The 19138-nt window shown below is 54.4% G+C and overlaps 1 protein-coding gene across 1 annotated transcript in view; it reads right to left on the reverse strand.

Moving 5' to 3' along the window:
• Positions 1-19138, reverse strand: part of UMODL1 (uromodulin like 1) — a 63329-nt gene that overhangs the window by 30465 nt on the left and 13726 nt on the right. The window contains exons 5-10 of the mRNA XM_030835476.2: positions 17917-18103; positions 16130-16270; positions 10037-10291; positions 7116-7228; positions 5482-5701; positions 74-211 (exon numbers count right to left, since the gene is read on the reverse strand). Coding sequence (XP_030691336.2) covers positions 74-211; positions 5482-5701; positions 7116-7228; positions 10037-10291; positions 16130-16270; positions 17917-18103 — 1054 coding nt within the window. The remainder of the gene's footprint in view (positions 1-73; positions 212-5481; positions 5702-7115; positions 7229-10036; positions 10292-16129; positions 16271-17916; positions 18104-19138) is intronic.

Raw genomic sequence — 19138 nt, forward strand, 5'->3', positions numbered from 1 at the left:
CCAGCCCTGCTCCACCCCAGGTCCTCAGGGAGGGGGCTCAGCCCAGAGCTGGGGGCTTGGGGACGGGGCGCACCATCACAGGCCCGGCCCGGTCTGGAGGGGTGGGCATCCCTGGCCGTCCGGCACCGGCAGGTGTACGAGCCCTCGAGGTTGATGCACTGGGCGGCCGGCGAGCAGTCGTGCTGCAGGCTGTCTGCGCACTCGTCCCAGTCTGTGGGCGGGGAAGAGACAGGACACGAGCGGGTGAGAAAACGGCCAGAGACTGCTCAAGCAGAGCGCCATGGTGGCAACTTCCTGCTGACCAGAGTCCTTGCAGCGAACGACAAGGGGTGGAGCAGGGCGTCAGTGAAGCCCTCGGCACCCAGCACCCGGGGCTGGCGGTGGGGTTCCCTGCACAGAGCCCTCCCTGCAGCTCCTCTCTGGGCCAAAGCGACAAACCAAAAGCCCGCCCTTGCCCACCTCCAGCGCTGGCTGGCTGATCTGGGGGCAGAGGTTAGGGAACGTTGGGATTCCTGTGGAGGTATTAGCACCCACAGGTGTGAATATATTCCCCTCTTGTTTATTCTTTGTTCATAAGGTGCTTTCTCTTCCCTCTGACAAGCCAACATCCCCTCCTATTTAGTGTCTCAAGAAAGAAACAGAAAAGTAACTGAGCCAGGAGGTGTCCAGTTAGTATAACATGAACTTTCCAAGACACAGATAGGACGGCTGTAAATACCTCCCCCGCGAGTCTGGGAGATGATTGTGAGAGACCCCAAAGCCCCGTGCCTCTGGGAAGCCCTGGCCCTTCTGACCTGGGCAAGGAAGGCTCAGTGAGCCCCCAACCCTGTAAATCCCCCCAAACCCTTCCCTGCCACAGTCCTTTCTTGGCCTCTGAACTCGAACTTATTTACAAAACAGAAATAGAGGCACAGACGTAGAAAACAATCTTACGGTTACTGGGGGGAAAGAGGGGAGGGATAAGTTGGGAGATTGGCATTGACATACACACACTACTGTATATAAAATAGATGACCACTGAGGACCTACTGTACAGCACAGGGAACTCTACTCGATTCTCTGCAATGACCTGTATGGGAAAAGAATCTAATAAAAGAGTGGGTATATGTATACGTATAACTGACTCACTTTGCTGTACACCTGACAGGAACACAACATTGTACCTCAACTCTACTCCAGTAAAAAATAAACAAATAAAAATAAACCCTTAAGCAATCAGTACTCGAGCTGTATTTCAGGCTGGGAGGAGCCGGGGGTCGGGAAGCAGTCTTCCCACAGCTCTAGAAATCCATCCTTCAGCCCAGGTCCAGCTCTACGGGTCGCTGCCCGTCCCATCCCCGCCCAGGAGAGCAGGTGGCTCTTAACAGAGTTGCCTCTGCCAGCGGGGGAGACTGGGTGCCTCGACGGGGTGAGGTTACCCTCGAGGGGTGGCTACCAGGCTTCCCGAGAGCTGCAGGCGGGGTCCCCGAGCCAGGCTCAGGGCACCAGCGAAGCCCGGACTTGGCTGGACTTCAAGTCAAGATGAGGCATGAGTCCAGTTTTGTGCAGAGAAAACCCCGCCACTGAGCGCTCAGAGGCCGGTTTCGTGGGTTTCAGTTTCGCTTCTTGTGATCTTTACAGAAGCAGCTCCCACGAGCCCAGCAGACTCATCCGCCGATGCAACAGTTACACCCTGACCCAGATCCCCCTGGAGCGCAGCCTGACCTCCAGGTGGCTCGAAAGCGCCGGGGGCTCAAGGCCGGGGCTGGAACCAGGCCCGCCGGGCAGCAGGGCCACGAGGAGAGCGGAAGCCCCCGTGGAGACCTGAGCTCAAACCGCAGAGCCCTGGAAGCTATCTTGGGGAGGTGATTCCCCACCCCCTTCGCTCCGCCAGCACGTGGCTCAGGGGTAAGTCTGAGGAAGATGCAGACAACTCTGTTCTGTCTTGTATAGAAGCCCGAGGCCTGGCAGTTCCTGGGTTCAGAGCGGGAGGCGGGCCTGCGAGCCGTGAGAGCTGCCAGGCGGCCTTTGCGCCTCCTGGGCCGCCAGACGAGGATGTGGGCAAAAGCTGCTCCTGCCGGCCCTGAAGCGGGGATGAGGACGCAGCCCACCTCCGGAGGAGGCGGCAGCTGCGACAGAGCCAGGACTCCTGGCACATGTAAACCCCCAGGAATGAGGTGGGGAGGCCCGAGGACGAGCTGCCCCATCCCTGAAAAGGCAGGCTCCTCGGGAGGCCCCAAACTGTCTTTGGGGCCCAGGTGGCCTTCAGAAGTGAAGCCTGGCCAGAGTCCTCAGCCCTTCCTGGGGGCCAGATTCTCACTCAAGGAGGAAGGTAGTCACAGAGAACTGGGTTCTAACGGCGGCAGGAACAGAGGCTGGACCAAAGGCAGTGCCACCGAGTCTGGAGGAAGCAGGCCCACCCCCGCAGGCCAGGTAGACCGTGACAGGCCCGGGGCCAGGCTCCCCTGCTCGTCCTCCGTCACCCACCGCCCACAGAGGCCACAGGAAGGTCCACTGCGCCTATGATGCTGTCAGGGGTGCGCGGCCGACTGGAAGCTTCGGGGAGCGTGGCTAGGCCAGTCCTGAGATCACAGAGAGGGCGCTGCCCCCCAGTACTGAGGTGACCCCAGGGGAACCCCTCACACAGAACGGCACCGCCATCAGGCCTCGTCTGGCTGGCGTCTGCACAGGGCACTAAGCACGAAGGGGCCACATAGATGCACGTGGAGGCCCAGGGGGTCGTCTGCACGTGGAGCAAATGAGCAGGACGGCCCTTCCTGAGCAGATTTTAAGGAAGGGGAGGGGCGAGGGTGGGACGGGATGGAAGTGGGGCGGGACGGAAGGACTGGTGAGGGCTCGGGGACCCTGCAGGACCTTCCGGGCCTGAGAACTCACCCGACATACGAAAGGGCATCCTAGGGAAGACTTAAACCGAAATGTCGGCGGCGCTGTCAGATGTGCGCCGGGCACCCCGCTGACCCCACACCTGCAGGGTCCCTTATTTACCCTCCGGGGGGATGGGTCAACCTTCCTGTCTCTCAGCTGAGCACACCGAGGCCCAGGAGGCGACGTGCCTTGTACAGGGACCCACGGCGAGGGAGTGTCAGAGCTGGGATTCCAGCCTGTCCCGTGAGGCCCCCTCCCGCCAGGCAGTGTAAGCAGGGCCGGAGGCCCGGGTTGCTACTCAGCACTGAGCCTCCCCGCACGGGCACGGCCCCCCTGGAGGGAGACCAGGACGCGTGGCCACCCAGTGACCCGGGCGGGGTTGGTATGGGCCTCGGGGAGAAGATGAGGTCGTGACAACATGACCGCCACACTGCTGGGACCTGTGGATTCACAGCAGCGAGAGCTCGCAGATAACCCGGGAAAACTCAGCAGTGCCAACACCATTTCTGTGGGGTCGCTGAGGAAGGAGCTTTCCGTGATGCGGTTTGTTGAATTTTTGTGGAATCACAATGAGTGTGCTTCTCCAGTTCCCCGGCCGTGCCTGCGGGGCTGGGGGCTCTGGGCCGGTGGGGAAGGCGGGGGACTTCGGTTCGGGCCTCCCCGGGTGAGGGTTGCGGCCCGGGGGCTGCCCCTCGGGCTCTGGATCAGGGGACTCTGTGCAGGGCAGAGCCATCTCGTCCACCAGTAAACAGCTGAGGCCTCCTCGTGGCCCTGGGAGACCCTCCCACCTTGGCTCTCAGCTCCGGAATGTGAAGCAAACAGCCTACCGTTTTTCAGGGATGCTGCAAGGTGAGAGCCTGCTCGGGGCTCCCAACTTCCAAGGATACTTCCAGAACTTTGTGGGGTGGGGGGGGGGGGCTTCAGAAGGATGAACCCTGGGATATTAGCAATGCAGGGCACCTCTTCTTCCTTTGTATGAGTTTGCTGAGGCTGCCATCACAGACTGTCCCAAGCTTTCGAGCTGGCTTAAAACAGAATTCATTCTCTCACAGTTCTAGATGCCAAAGTCTAAAATCACGGTGTTGGCAGGGCTGGGCGCCCTCGGGCTTTCGGGGAGGATCCTTCTTGCCTCTTCCGGCTTCTGGTGGCCCTTTGAGCTCCTCGGCCTGTGGCTGCGTCACCTCTGCCTGCATCTTCACGTGGTGTCCTCCACGGTCCCTGGGTCATCTCCTTTCCTGTCTCTTCTAAGGGCACTGCCATTGGACTTTGGGCCCACCCTGATCCAGAAAGATTTCTGATCCTTCATTTCATCTGCAAAGACCCTTCTTCCAAATACGGTCACGTCTGAAGTTAGGTGTGTACTTCTCTTTGGGGCCACCATTCAACCCACAGCATCACTTGACAAAGCTCTGGAATAACCTGAGCCCTGATGCCAGGGGATGAGGCTGGGAAGCATCTCGAGGTTAGGGCTGGATCTCCAGAAGACGGATCTGTCTCAGGTGGGAGTGCAGGCTGAGGGTCCACCCACAGGCTGCCCGGCGTCTGCCCAGCACTTATCCCCTGAACCCAGGCAGGCAGGCCCACCAGGTGCAGAGGGCCGCCGTCATCTCCATCCCCGAGGGGATGAATGACAGAGGAAGGGACCCCAGGCTCAGCAGGAAGGTGTTTCCCAGGCGTGACTTCAGGTGTGACACTCCCACGGCCCCTTCTCTGCATTCGTGGGCTGGGGGAGCTTGGGACAGCAAGCTGGCAGGCGACGGGGCTCAAAGGAGTTGACAGCGCTCACTCTGGGACCTGCTCCACTCGGGGGTGGTGCGTTCCATAGATTGAGCCCCAAACAGGCTCTTTGATGTAGAGACTGCAGTGCCCTCACCGCACAACGGAACTTCATCCCTGCTTTGACAGCAAAAGCTTCCTGACGTGACAGCTCGCTGTCTCTCTATGTCTGTCTCTCTCTGTCTCTCACTGCCCCCTCTGCATCCCCTACATCTCTCCCTCTCTCTGTCTCTTGATGTCTCTGGCTCTGTCTTATCTCTGACTCTTATCTCTGACTCTGTCTCTCCCTCTGTCTCCATCTCTCTCTCTCTCTCACTGCCCCCCTTCCCCCAACCCCCTCTCCCCGCCTCTCTCCATCTCTGTTTCTCCATCTCTCCCCCCCTCTTCCCTAATCTGTGACTTCCTGTATCACCAAGTAAAATTACAAGCCTTTGGGCTAATGAAATAGATCTCCACGTTAACAAGGCGCACAGCAGCCAGGCCTGGCTGGGCCCCGACGCAGACACGGTAAGCTCCGTCCCTGTGCCCTTCGTGGACCCTCCAGCCCGGTTCCACCCTGGGTTCTGGTGGCAGCTGAGAAACACCATCGAAGGGAATAAGTGTCCCTGAGCTCCAAGGGGTGCTTCTCCCGTCAGGAATTGGAGGTGTGGGACACAGGTGGGCTCACTGTTTCGGGGCGGCAGCCCCAGGCCCCAGTCCCCATGGAAGAACACGGAATACGGACTCAAATTTCATTTGCTTCATCTTTTGGAACAAAGTGAATGTTGATCAGGACTAACGCAGCCTGGACTTTGGAGGGCATCGGGGCGGCACACCCTGGGCACGGAGAGGAGGACCCACCTTGCACAAGCGTCTCCGACTGGTCCACCTGGAACACGGTGCTCACCCACAGAGGCGGGAGCATGGGGGACAGCGTGGACACGCCCACCGGGAACTCGGGGTCCTGCACCGTCAGTCTGAGCCTCACCACCACGCTTCCGGCCCGGAGAGACACGACCTGCATCCTCAGCTTCCCTCTTCGGTACAAGTCAGAAAGCGCCGGCGGAAAGGAGGTTGCAACCTGGCCCAGAAGAGGCAACAGATGCTCAGAGGCAGCAGACTTTTCCATCAAAGCCTTCAAAACCAGTCAGCGGGGCCCCGGGTGTGACACGTGGATGGTTCCCAGAATCCACGTGTCCTCTTCCTGACCAAGAGGGGGCGCCCAGCCACCCTCCTCGGGGAACAGCAGAGTTACCCCCTCCAGCTCACTGCAGCCCTGGGACAGTGGGCCGGGCCCGCTCCGTCTTGGTAAGGACTCAGAGACCATGACAGTCGGATCTCCATCCTGCAGCCCTAGATGCACGGCCCACTCTGGGTGCCCTGGAAACCGGTGTGAAGATAATGTGTGTGTGAGAGAGATGGCTGGATGGACTGATGGACGGAAGCAGCAATCCCGTGGCTCTTCGGAGCTGCCCCCCTCCCACTGGGCTGTATCCCCAGGAAACAGGCACAGCCAGGTGATCAGGGGCACCTGTGCCCGAGCAAGGAGACCCAAGCCTCGCCCACATTCCTCCTACACCACTCCTGCACCCACAGGCGAATTACTGCTAGAAACAAGGGAGAATTCTCCAGGAAAGTTCAAAAACCAACTCCTCTCTGCAAGTGAACATTGAGAGGCGACTCTCCTTCCATCCCTCCCATGTCCACACATTCTGCAAGTAGAAGCCTGGACTGCCCTCTTGTTTCAGAATATCTTTCTAAGACGTTTCTATGATGAACAGCCTTGGGAGAGAGAGGATGGCCCCGTCCAGAGCAGAGCAGATCTGTTCACCATCTGATGTGGTAAAGATAACGTATCCCCGGAGCAAGGTTTAGGCAGGTTTGCATGGGGTCCTCAGCTGTGATGCAGATGTACTGCATGTGCGTCACCCACCGGGCTCCCTCTGCATCACCCCCGTGGGACTTGGGGGCCAGCAGGGGACCTGGCACCAACGTGATGCTCATGCCGCCCGCTGTGCTGTGAGGGAGGGAGTCCTTTGTCTCTGACCCAGGCATCTCGTGTCCTCTGCCAGCATCCATGCAACAGGCTAACTTACTAGCTTGCAAGAAGGGCCAAATCCTAGCCCTCTCCCAGTTACTGACAGGTTGGCAAGTCGCTTTTTTCTCCAGCTCAGCATCCCAGGATAGATGATAGCTGCTACTGGCCTGGTTCCCCCAAGCCTCATGCTGGTGCCCGCCTTCAGCCCCAGGGAGGAACGGATGCTTTGATCGCTGGTAAATGCTTACTCAATGAAGCTGCCCCAGAGAAGGAGGGCAGAGGCCCCAGGTCCCCCAAACAGAAGGTTCGACAAAAAACCCAGCCGAGCCATCAAGTGGTCCAGCCCGTTTGAATCAAAGTTGGTTTGTCCCCAAACCTATTTTAAGTCACGCATGAAAGGGGGCACAGGGCGGGTTTCTGGCTCCGGCTCTTGGAAAGCTCCTCTGCCGGGCTTTACCTCGTGCAGCAGCTGCTGGGAGAAGTTCTGGAACTCGGGGCTCCCACGGTCCAGCAGCCCCTCTGTCACGTTGCGGTTTAGGATCCTGACAGTGACTTCGAACACCCGGGCATCTGAGACAGACGATGACACAAATTAGCTGAAATCCGGGGAGCGCGAGTCACATGCTTTTCTGTCAATGTTTTCCAATCTCCCCTACTCTTTGGAGGAGAATTTTTTGGAAAACAGATTGAGGCATGAGTCTTAGGTTTGGTAGCCACATTGGGGGAAATCAGCGTGAGGAATATATGCCTCTACGCTGGAGTGAAGGGAACTCAGACATAGACACACACTTTTAGAGCCAAAGCAGGGGGACAAGTTACAGACGTCACATGGCTCACACCGGCGGGAACTGGGGTTCAACCAGCCATGTAGGGTCCGAAGGCCCCTCCAACGATTCCTCACCCAGTGTGGCCGCTGCTTTCCTTGGCACACGCCCCAGCCAGGCCCCTGACACTCAGGTGACAAGTTCATCCTGATTTCTCTGGGACTTTCCCATTTTCCCACCAGAAGTCCCACCTCTCAAGAACCTACTCTGTCCCGGACAAAACGATAGGGTTGGTCAGCCTGTAAGGGACGTGTCCTTTTCTTTGGACATAAGCAAACCTGGAAAAGATTCAAGATGGGACATGGGAGCATGTCTCTTTCGATACCAAGAATGAAACCCACATCCACAGCAGACCCTGCAGCCATGATCTAGATTCTAATGATCTGAAGGCACTCACAGTTTGTCCCACCCTGGTTCTCCACCAGCCAGCGAGCTTCGCGCCGGTGGGGCAGAGTTTATCACCGCTGCACGCACACAGCCCCAGAAATGACACCAACGTTGTTTAGCGTACATTTCTAGATGGGGGCCCCTCTGAACCTTCTCCCACCTTAGCAAGAGGAACGAGTATCCCTTAGGGTCCGGGATTCCCAGGCTCCGGTCCTGCCCACATCACAGAGCCTCTCGGGAGGTGGGTATCCACCAGTGCTTCGGGAATCCAGACTTACCGTGAGGCCCCAGGTCTCCACTGCTACGATAATCTCTATGGCCTCCAACACAGCAAGCATTTAATAATGTCAAGTGAATTAGCTAAGACCTTTAAAGTGAATCGAGCTTCTTAAAAAAAAAAATAGGGCTCTGCAAACATAAGGCATTTCTACAATACAGAGAAGGAACGAGAATCCAGCTGGGGAAGGAATCAGCTTGTAATCAGGAGTCTTATGGAATCTTCCAAATTATCTCCTCTGCGTTGGAATGTAGGTATTTTTTCCTGAGGGCACAGAGTCCATGGGGTTGGGGCAGAGCTGCATGTTCCTACCGCCCGTCCCAACTGAGATGAATTCGCGCTGGGATGTTGGTCCCACCAATTTTCACTTCTGAGATGAGTTGTGGGGGAACAGAGGGTGGAAGTGATCTGTGGGGATGGAGCCCCTCACGGTCCCAGTTTCCTCAAAGGGAAAAGAGTGTTCCCCCCATTTTCTCCGTGGAGCAACTTGAAAATAAAACAAGAGGGTAAGGTGGCACAAGTTTGGAAATTAAGGCTTGTGCAAAGTCAAGGGCTCGAGTTTTTGCATGGCCGGGGTTCTGGGGGCCCTCTGGGGGCCTGTTCTGCGTGTTTGCCATTTAGCAGGGGTCGGCCCCCATCAGTGCATAGAGGGTGTAGGCCAGACCCCCCCAGCCCTCACTCACTCACTGCCACCATCACTGTCACTGGCGTTATCCCTACCCGTGAGACAGAGCCCCCAGAGGGTCCTTTTTTTTTTAATTTTTATTTTATATTGGAGTCTAGTTGACTAACCATGTTGTGTTAGTTGCAGGTGTGCAGCGACGTGAATCAGTTCTACATGTATCTATTCTTTTTCAGATTCTTTTCCCATTTAGGTCATTGCAGAGTACTGAGCAGAGTTCCCTGTGCTATACAGCAGGTCCTTGTTGGTTATCTATCTTAAATATAGTAGTGTGTTTATGTCCGTCCCAGACTCCCAATCTATCCCTCCCCCCAACCCTCCCCCCAGCCATAGCATCTTTCATACAGTGATTTCTGCCCTCTGCCTGCTCTGAACCCCCAGGCTGGGTCTCCTACCCAGCTCCGGTCCCAAGACCAGAATGTCTCAGAGCCACACTGTCCGTACGCACACTTCCACGTCCCGCTGCCAGAGGCCAGCCTAGGAGGGAACTCCCCGGGCCGAACCTGACAGAGGTCTACACCACCAGGGTAGCACCACGACCAGGCAGAGGGGAGGTGGCATCACGGGGCAGGGCCAGTGTCGGCCACCTGGCAGAGTCACGTGGGTCACGCCAGCTGCCTCCTGGACACTGGAATCCCCAATTCATGCCTACGCTGTGTTTATTTGGGGCAAAAATTTCTTCAGGGCTCCGATGCAGTGGGCATCATGTTAGCTTTGCAAGTGCACGGCATGGGAAATGAGGCATACTTCGTGACGATCTTACAGATGCTCAGCTCTTGGGTTTGGGGAAGTTATACAGACTCAGCTGTGTGGAATTAAGTGTGGCAAAAGTTCCTTCGATGCGTGCGAACCGCTACCCTCTTCTGCTCTACTATACTTTGGGCTTCACTCTCTCTGACTGCATTATGCGTCCTTCAAACCACAGCAAAATGGGATCTTCAGAGAGCCCTCATCACCCCAGGTGTCAGAAGAGCCCCCAGTCAGGATGAGACGCAGGGGAGCGAGGGGAGCCTGTGCTGGGCCACGAGCACCGTGGCACTGCTCCGGGACACAGAGCGCACTCACTGCCCCCCAGGAGAGTTGGGGCCAGGTCAGTGACGGCCCCTGTCCTGCTCGTAGGAAGCACGTGATTAGAATCACCAGGGCCAGCAGACTAGTCTAGAGAGACAGACTCACAGGTCATGTGGATTTCAGACATGTGGCCTTACCGGTCTTGACAGTGACCGTGGTGGTGACGTTGGCCCAGCACCCCTGGTAGCTGGTCCTCACCGCATACAGCACTCCCGCCTCCAGCCCAGCCACCTCCAGCCTCGTCCCCCGGGTGCTGGCGTTCCTGAGCAGCTCCTCAGCCTGGTAAACCTGCACCTGAAAAGTGCAGTTCTGGGTGGAGTTTAAACTCCAAGACACTTGAAAGCTGCTGCTGGTGACGTTGAGGACCACGAGGTCTCTGATGGGAGGGCAGTCTGCAAAAGGGCAGAAGGAGGAAGACGCAGAAAACGTCAGAGAGAAGCAACAGAAACAAAAGTCAACAAGTGGGTCGACATCAAAGTGAAAAGCTTCGGTCCCACTTGAAACCATCCACAAAATGAAAAGGCAGCCTACACACCGGGAGGAAAATCTGCAAATCATATATCTGATGAGGGGTTAATATCCAAAATATATGAAAATCATACAACTCATTAGCAAAAATAAAAACAATAATCATAATCCCATTTTAAAATGGGCAATGGATCTGAATAGACATTTTTCCAGAGAAGACACGCAGATGGCCAACAGGCACGTGAAAATGTGCTCAGCATCACTGACCATCTGGGAAATGCAAATCAAAACCGCAGTGAGGTAGCACCTCACACCTGCTAGAATGGCTGCTATCAGAAAGACAAGAGGTAAGAAATGCTGGACAGGGTGTGGAGAAAAGGGAACCCTCGTGCGCGGCTGGTGGGAATGGGAATTGGTGCAGCCACTATAGAGGACGGTATGGAGGTTCCTCAAGAGATGAAAAATGAAACTACCATATGATCCAGCAATTCCTTTCCTAGTTATTTATATGAAGGAAACAAAATCACTAACTCAAAGGGATACCGGCACCCCATGTTCATTACAGCATTATTTACAATAACCAAGCCATGAAAACAACCAGGCTGTTTTTGTAGCTGTGGTCATTATGGTGTGTGATGGGCTGAACTGTGTTCCCCTAAAACTCGTGTGTGGGGTCCTAACCCCCCAGTGCCTCAAAATGTGGCCGTATGTGGAGACAAAGTCATTAGAGAACTTGTTAAGTTAAAGTGAGGTCATCAGGGTGGCCCTAATGCACCCTGACTCGTGTCCTTATAGAACAGGAGATGAGGACACAGCCAGGTAGAGGGAGGACCACGTGAGGACACGGGGAGGAGACGGCCGTCTGCATGCCAAGAGGCCTCTGAAGGCACGAGCCTGCCAACACTTTGCTCTTGGACTTCCAGCCTCTGGACTGTGAGAGAGTAACTTCCTGTTGTTTAAGCCCCGCAGTCTGTGGTGTGTGTTACGGCAGCCTGAGCAGATTAATGCAGGGTGTGATGTTTCTGGGCTACGTTTATAAATGCTGTCTCAACACAGATTCAAAGGGCCTGCTCTTCTGAGTCACAGGTACTTGATCGTTTGCCCGAGGTCTTCTGCTCAGCTAATTCATCACCCAAACAATGGCCCATGGGGAAGCAGGACTCCGGAGTCAGGCTGCGGTGTCCTGCGTTTTCATATCGACATTCATGCCTTAGGGAGTAATACTCAAATATAACAACCAATGTGTATTTTAATGCTCAGATGGAATTAAATGTCTTTTTTGGGGAGAAAAATTCTGGCTTCACAGCAGGCACCTGGCCAATATGAATTATACAAAGCCTAGGGTGGCCCTCAGTCTATAGACACCACCATTTTTACAGCAGAATTTGATTTCTATAAGAAACAAGCGATGAGGAGATTTTTTTTAAATCTTTTGCAAAACCACAGTAAAGAAAAAAGAATTAAAATATATGTGAAGTTTCCAAAGCCCTTCCTGTAGGGATTCATAGGATATATGCTTTCTAATATTACAAAAAAAATGTCTTTCCGACAAATGTGTACGCTTCCTTTCAGTAAAAATTAAAATTGGCACAATTCAACACATTTCCCTTTTTGCCTTGGCTGCCAAGAGGCTCAGGATCAAGGCTGGTGACCCACCCTCATCCTGCAGCTCAGCCCTGCTGGGTCCTCCCTGAGCCGCCCTTTAGAAATGGCAGTGCCCTGTGGACGTGCTTCCCTACCGTGAGTCCCTGCAGGTCCCCGCAAAGCACGGGTATAAACTGGTGGATGCTGGAGAGACAGGTGAGCCCAACCCTCCCTCCATCTAAATTCTCGCAGCTTCCTGAAAACTCTCCTTGCATGCAGAGGTAGCGTGTGCTTTGAAGGAGACGCGTTTGTCCTTTTCACTGAATTGTCCAGTATTTTTCTGTGCCTTTGTCTCACAGGTGGTTTTCACTCTTTATGACGCTGTCCTTTGTTTCAGCTGAGGACTGGACAGCAGCTCAGGCCCTGAGACCGTGGGTCTCACCCCCACCTCCCGGCCACTGGGACCATGAAATCAAGACAATCACCTTCTGGGGGTCTAATAACCACGTAACTTTTCGGTCTGTGTCCCCAGGAACGTGTCACTGAGAAAGTAAGGAAAAGCTACAACTTTTCTAAAAATCTGCTAAAAGCACGGAATGTTCTGATTCACGCAAACCATACAACACCCAACATTCTTTCAATCCCGCAGGTGGCCACACGACACCTGGCAAATAGGACAGTGAGGCTGAGAACGAGGCCTGAGGCCTGGTTGCCGCATGCAGCTCGCAACAAGGTTGCAACCCCACGTCCTGGTTGCCACTCAGGCATCACTCGATGTGGAACAGCAAACGAATCCGTATTATGGGCCAAGCACGAGTGCCTCCAGGCTGAGGGGAATTAAAATAGAAAGGGTCCCCTAGGTGTTGGAAAGAACTCCGGGACTGGCGTTTAGGAAGTCTGAGAGGGTATCGGGTTGGCTGGAGACATATCCACGGTTTAAATTAAGACGCCAGAGGGTCCCTAGAACACTGGGATAAGGAGCCACCAACAGGGTGGTTTCGACGGCTATGAAACCCTCAGAAGCATCTGCAGAAGCTGCCGTCTGCCCATGGTCCCTGCAGCTAAGGCGCTGTGGGCGTGTGGCCCTCTCATCCGTAGAAATAAGTCCTCCCTGCAGAGAATGCTACAGCCGAACATTTGTGTAGCTTTTTCTCCAATTTATTACCTTGAGACGTTTACAATTGTCCGGATTCAACCGTGTTTGACCAACCACGGTGGCTATTTCATACGGTTTGACATTTATTGAGCACCTACTAGGTATCCAGCACAGTGATGGAAACAAGGATGGATTAAGGTCCACAGCGATGCCAGACACACACATGGGATGTCCAAGCCAGTGTGGCCAGTGTCGTAGCAGCAGTGGGGACACGGGGCTGTGGGGACACGCACGGCGCTATGGGCACCCCCTCCCACTACAGGCATCATGCTGCCAGCCAGGCCATCAGTGACACACTTAGAGCTGCCCTTCTAACAATACCAAGTAATAGGTTCTACTGTACTATGATCCCATTTTACAGAGGACGAAACTGAGGCCTAGAAAGGTCAAGTCGAGAGTCAATGGCAAAGCCGTCCAATCACTCATGACCAAGTTCCCATGCTGCACTCCTAAACTGTCCCACCACCGGCAATAGACTGGGTAATGACCTCCAAAGATAGCAGCTCCTAATCCCTGGAACCTGGAAATGTGACCTTATTTGGAAAAAGGGTCTTTGCAGGTCTGACGAAGTTAAGGATCTCAAGAAGAGACTGTCCTGGATGATCCAGGTGGGACTTAAATGCGATCGCAAGAGAGAGTCGGGAGAGAGGATGCACGCGCACACACAGAAGAGAAGGCCACGTGCAAAGGGAACAGAGAGAGGATTGAAGACGTTGGCCTTGAAGATGGGAGCGATGTGGCCACGAGCCAGGGGATTTGTGCAGCCCTCAGAAGAAGGGTGAGGCAAAGAAGGGGTCTCCCCTAGAGCCTCCGCAGGGAACCTGGCCCTGCCGACACCTGGACTTGAACCCAGTGATAACGATGGTGGGCTTCTGCCCTCCAGAACCGTGAGGGAATAAACTTCTGTTGTCTTAAACCCCCAAGTGTGTGCCGTTTTGTTACACAGGCCCAGGAAATGAATCCACCTACCCACGCGTCTTTAAGTAGTTTTCAAGGCCGCTGTTGGTGAGAAGGTACAACTTGTTGGGAAGGTCTTTGTGTTGCTGTGAAATCAGCCAACTTCTGACACACTAAGGCTAAGCCCTCTTCTGGAGGACAGAACCTGAGATACTCTAAGCCGGAAATAATCCTTCTTTCCTGACCCTTCCTTCTTCCCTCTGACTTGGATTTCAGTTCATTGGCCAGGACGCTTTCTGGCTTTGCAACGTCCCTCCCTCTGAAAATGCGGCCCCAGAAGATAAGCCCAGTTCTTGACTGGGTGTGATCCCAGGGTGCCACTGCCCTGCGGCCCTCCCCGGGCTGCGGCTGTGAACCTGAATTCAGGAGTCGACACTGATCTGAGGGAAGCATGTCAGATTCGCTGTGTCCACGGGTCTGGGCCTTTGTTCCTTCCAGGCAGCCCTGCCCTGTGTCTGGTGGTGCAGGAAGGGTGCTGCTGGGGCAGTGGGCTTTCCCGTGATCTCCCGTGTCAGTCTCTGCTCCTTTTTAAGCCCTGGACCTGTCAGCTGGACACCTGAACCTTGTAAAGGTAGAAACACTGGGCATTTGAGCCAAGATGCTGAGCATTCAGTCGTCGAAAACCTGACTATAGATCAGGTTTGTGAACTTGAGCGGTAATCCTTCGCAGCCTAGTGGACTCTCCAGCGGCGGCCCTGCCCTCACCAAGCAGCCACCTCAGAAGATGGTTCTTTATGGAGCTGAATAGCTATCAGTCTTCAGCTGGGTAGGGGACCATGTCGGAGGGAGTTAGGATGACCCTTGAATACAGTTCCACTCCATCCTAAAAGCAGAACGTGTTCCTGGAACATGAAGTGCAAACCCGGCAATATTTCTTAGGGGTTTTCTTGTGCAAGAATCCAGCTGCCCTGTGTGTCATTAACTGGGTGACTAATTTCACAAGAAAAGCATCTGAAATTTGCGCTGTATTTTCCACGGGTCTGTACCTCTAACCCGTTCCAGCAGATAGCTCATTTATTATATTAGCTTCTAAATTTAAAACATGTGCTGTTTCCCTTCACCATATGCGATTGGAATTCGCTCTAACTTTCTGATCGGGAGACACCGGCTTTGTCTTTTCTGCCCTGTTGGAACTGAGGTCGGGGTGGTGCGCTTTCCCTGTTTATGTTGAGCTGTCAGCGTGGCAGTTTGGCAGCACTCCTGCCTGTGAACAGAGTCTGATGTCTTCTCAGATAACCGAGCAGAGTATTGTCAATAACTGTATATTCCAAACTTCTGTTCACATGGCGGGTCGGGTTGCTCCCCCCTGAGGCCACAGCGCAGGAGATCTAGGACGGGCTGCTGGGATTCTGTGCAAAGCTTTGTGGGTACATCGTGCACAGAGGAGATGCACAGTTCTAATCGGACAAAGCCCCCAGGGCACAGGACAGGCGAGTCTGGCTGCAGAGGTGGGGCTGGTAGGTGCATTTTTAAAACTCCAGAGACCCTAGGAATAGCCACCACTCAATCACCCCTCTCCCCTTAAAGGGAAAAGAACATGAGGATTAAATCACTAATTTATTCCAACTCAGTTATAACAAGATTCTCCCCAACCACTTCACAATGCTAGCGAAAGTTGTAGTGTTCAGAGAGGAATGTTGGAGGTGACATACAAGTCCCCCACGAGGGAAATAGCTAAGAGCATTGCATCCCTGCTATAGCATACCACTGTTACTCGAGCATTGAAAATCGTAATTATGAAGACAAGGTTGCTTCTTGGAAACCTTTACATGACATAATGGGAAGTGAAGAAAGCAAGATACAAAATTGAATATGTGGCAGGATTTAAATAAGGTCAAAAACAAAAAAACTGGAAGGAAACAGGAGAAAATAAAAACAATTGGCCACGGTGCTGAGACTGGGAGCGACTTATCCTTGCACTCCCGTAACAATGTTGTTAAAGCCATAAATCAGGTTCCAGAAAGAAGAGAGAACTCTAGAGGCCAAAGGGGATAAGGTGTGTCTGCATCTCAACTGAGGCTTCCTTAAGGCCTTCCTTCCCCACCTGGAGAGCCCGGTCGCTCACCTTCACAGCTGCCATCCAGCTTCTGGGGGGACGAGCTGGGCGACTCCGGGTGACCGAGGCACTGGTACAAGCCCTCCATGTTTAGACACCGTCCCCTCCCAGCACAGGCGTTGAGTTCGTCATAGGAACATTCATCTACGTCTGTGGGAAAGGAGAACAGGTGAGAATACTCATCAGGGCCATCGGTCCTTCCCATTAACCTCTAGATGTGTATCACACGAGCTGAGGAGTGGTCTGGGCTGCGGTCCCCAGGGGCCTCTTGATGCCCTGCCTCAGAGGCCCCATCGGTCACAACCCTCTTCACCGGAGCAGCTGGCCCACGGCTCAAGGCACAGCTCCATGTGCTTGGGTGGGCGCTGTGGCCCGAGCAGATCACTTTGGGGCTGTGTTGAGTCTGAAATCACGAGGTCCAGACATCCTTCCCAAGCATCTATCCTGTGGACGGCAGTGTATGGATGGAGAAATAGGGCAGAGCAGCCCTTGACCTGCAGAAGGGCGTGGCCCTCTCCTGTCGGAAGCCAGGCTTCTCTGCCGCCAGGACCGAGCAAGGCCATATCACCCTTTTATCTAAGCCAGACGGAAAAAAAAGGCCACCGTCACCCACCGAGCACCAACCGCTCTCTTGGCCGCAGTGAGGGGCTGTTCGTTCTTTACTAACCCTAGCTCGTCTTCATGCTGGTTTCCCCTCCCCGCGGATGAGATTGATTGAAATACCCAATCACAGAACTGCCTCTGCTTTCTGACAGCATCCAACCTAGAACAAGCCCCACTCCCTTACCCCTCCCTCTCCTCAGCCACCCAATCAGAGCCGCACCCCATAACGGAGTCTCTCTGACACCCTCCCGAGGACGCGCCCGCGGGCCCTGCCGCGTGCCTTCTCTCTCGCTGCCTCGTGAGCTAACCCCTCCTGGTTCACCTGCTGGGGAGTTTCTAGGGTCTCCGGACGGAAACCTGTCAGAACGGACGAGACAAGCACTTGGTTTAAGGGCGCTGCTCGGTTTGGTTTTCAAGAACATTTGCAGAGTTGAAGGGAAGGCCATCACTAGAGCTTTCCCTGGGCTCCAGACCCTGGCGTCTTTCTGTGTGACCTTCAGCGGCATAGAAAGAGCTGCCTCACGAGAGCGGCCATCCTCCTAAGGGTGCAGCAAACTCCAGCTGCCTTCTGTAGCGGGAAGGAAAGTGCTGTTGGAGCCCAGCCGTCTGCTCACGGACTGTCCAAGGTTACTTTCATGCCACTTTGCAAAGCTGAGCTGTTGAAACAGGCCATGTGGCCCACAGCCAAAAATATTTACTATCTGGCCTTCTTCAGAAAGTTTGCCAAACCCTGACATGGACAGAAAAAAAAAAGAAAAGAAAAAAGCCAGGTAATTTCTTCCAGAAACACATCTATCTGCTGCACCAAACTCAGATTTGTGCCAACTCTGCTTTAAGAGCCTTCGAGATGTAAGGATGTCCTTAGCGAGGGTGGGAAAGAGGCCACAAGGAAATTTGGGAACCCGAGAACTGAGCAAATGGGTTATTTGTGTGCTGTTCTAGGATTTGTTCTCCAGCCTCCACCTGGATGGAAGGAGAAACTGGACGTGAGAGGCTTAGGAGGAGGCCGGAAGGAGGGGAGGGGAAGGGGATGCTAGCACAGAACGAGTTCTCAAAATCTCGGCTTCGGAACTTGGAGTTTAAACTCTGGGCTGGGATGAGCTAAAGGTGGGTCTGACCGCCCCTCACCCACTGGATGATTCTCCCACTCCGGCGGCCCCCGCCCCCAAGGGGACAACAAAGGGAAGCCGTACCTTGCACCCGGATGTCAATCACTTCATAGATGCGTTTCACCACGCCCTCCAGCGCCGCGGAGACGCGGGCCACAGGCTCCGGCTGCGGCAGACCCAGCAGCAGCCGGGACACCGTGATCGAGGTGTCCCCCCCGGCCGAGTGCAAGTGGTGGACAGCGGTGTCCAGTGGCTGCAGGGCACTGGTGACCTGTGAAACCAGAGTCAGAGCATCAGGTGGTGGAAGGACGCGCCCATCGGACAGACAGGGAGACAGAGGCCTAGGGACGTTAAAATTAACTGCACAAACACACACACAACACACACACACACACACACACAACACACACACCATTCTCCTGTGCAGCAAAAAACTCTCTCCAATATTTTTATTTCTGTTGTCATTCCAATAAAGTCCCGCAAACCAGATTATAAATACTTTGGGGTTGAATTGTGTCCCCCTCCCAAAAAAAAATCCCCATGTTGGAGTCCTAATCCCCCAGAACCTCAGAATGTGACCTTATTTGGAGATAGGGCCGTTGCAGATGTAGTTAGTTAAGATGAGCTCATTAGGGTGGGCCTTGGTCCAAGATGACTGGTGTCCTTCCACAAAGAAGACGTTTGGACACAGACAGACACTGGCAGAGGAAACAATGTGAGGACACAGGGAGAAGCTAAGGAGACGCCTGGAGCGGACCTCTGCTGTGTGGTCTGCTACCGCAGCCCCAGGAAGAGACACCGGTCAACCAGGGTCCCCCCACTGGTCCCCGCCCTTGCAGCTGACAACAGAGAATCAGGTCTGGAATTGGGGAACTGGACGTCAAACCACATCTGATATTTTCTGAAATTGAATGATCCCTTTTCTCATTTCATATGAATTCTTTTTGTTCCAGTCTAATATCCCGAAATCTCAAGGTAGCATTAATATTTGCCTTGGGAAGACAGGCAAACAGCGTGACTACCAGGCAGAAGGGCATCACCGAAGCAGGCTTTGCCAACAAACCCACAAGTCTCCCCTGGAAACCAGAAAGGTGTTTGGGGGGCCCTGGAGCCCGCGCCCTCCTCAGCAGACTTGAAACCCTTCACAGGGGGAGGCAGATCAGGAAGTCAACACTGGCCTCGTGCAAACCCCTCAGTTAGGGCGCCCAGCACCTGCTGCAGTCAGGAGCCCATGTGGACAGGCTCTCCTGAGGGCAGGAACAAAACCTTCACACACGAAGAGGCAAAGGGTGACGAGAACAATAAC

This window comes from Globicephala melas, chromosome 4, assembly GCF_963455315.2.
Source record: "Globicephala melas chromosome 4, mGloMel1.2, whole genome shotgun sequence".
Taxonomy (NCBI): domain Eukaryota; kingdom Metazoa; phylum Chordata; class Mammalia; order Artiodactyla; family Delphinidae; genus Globicephala; species Globicephala melas.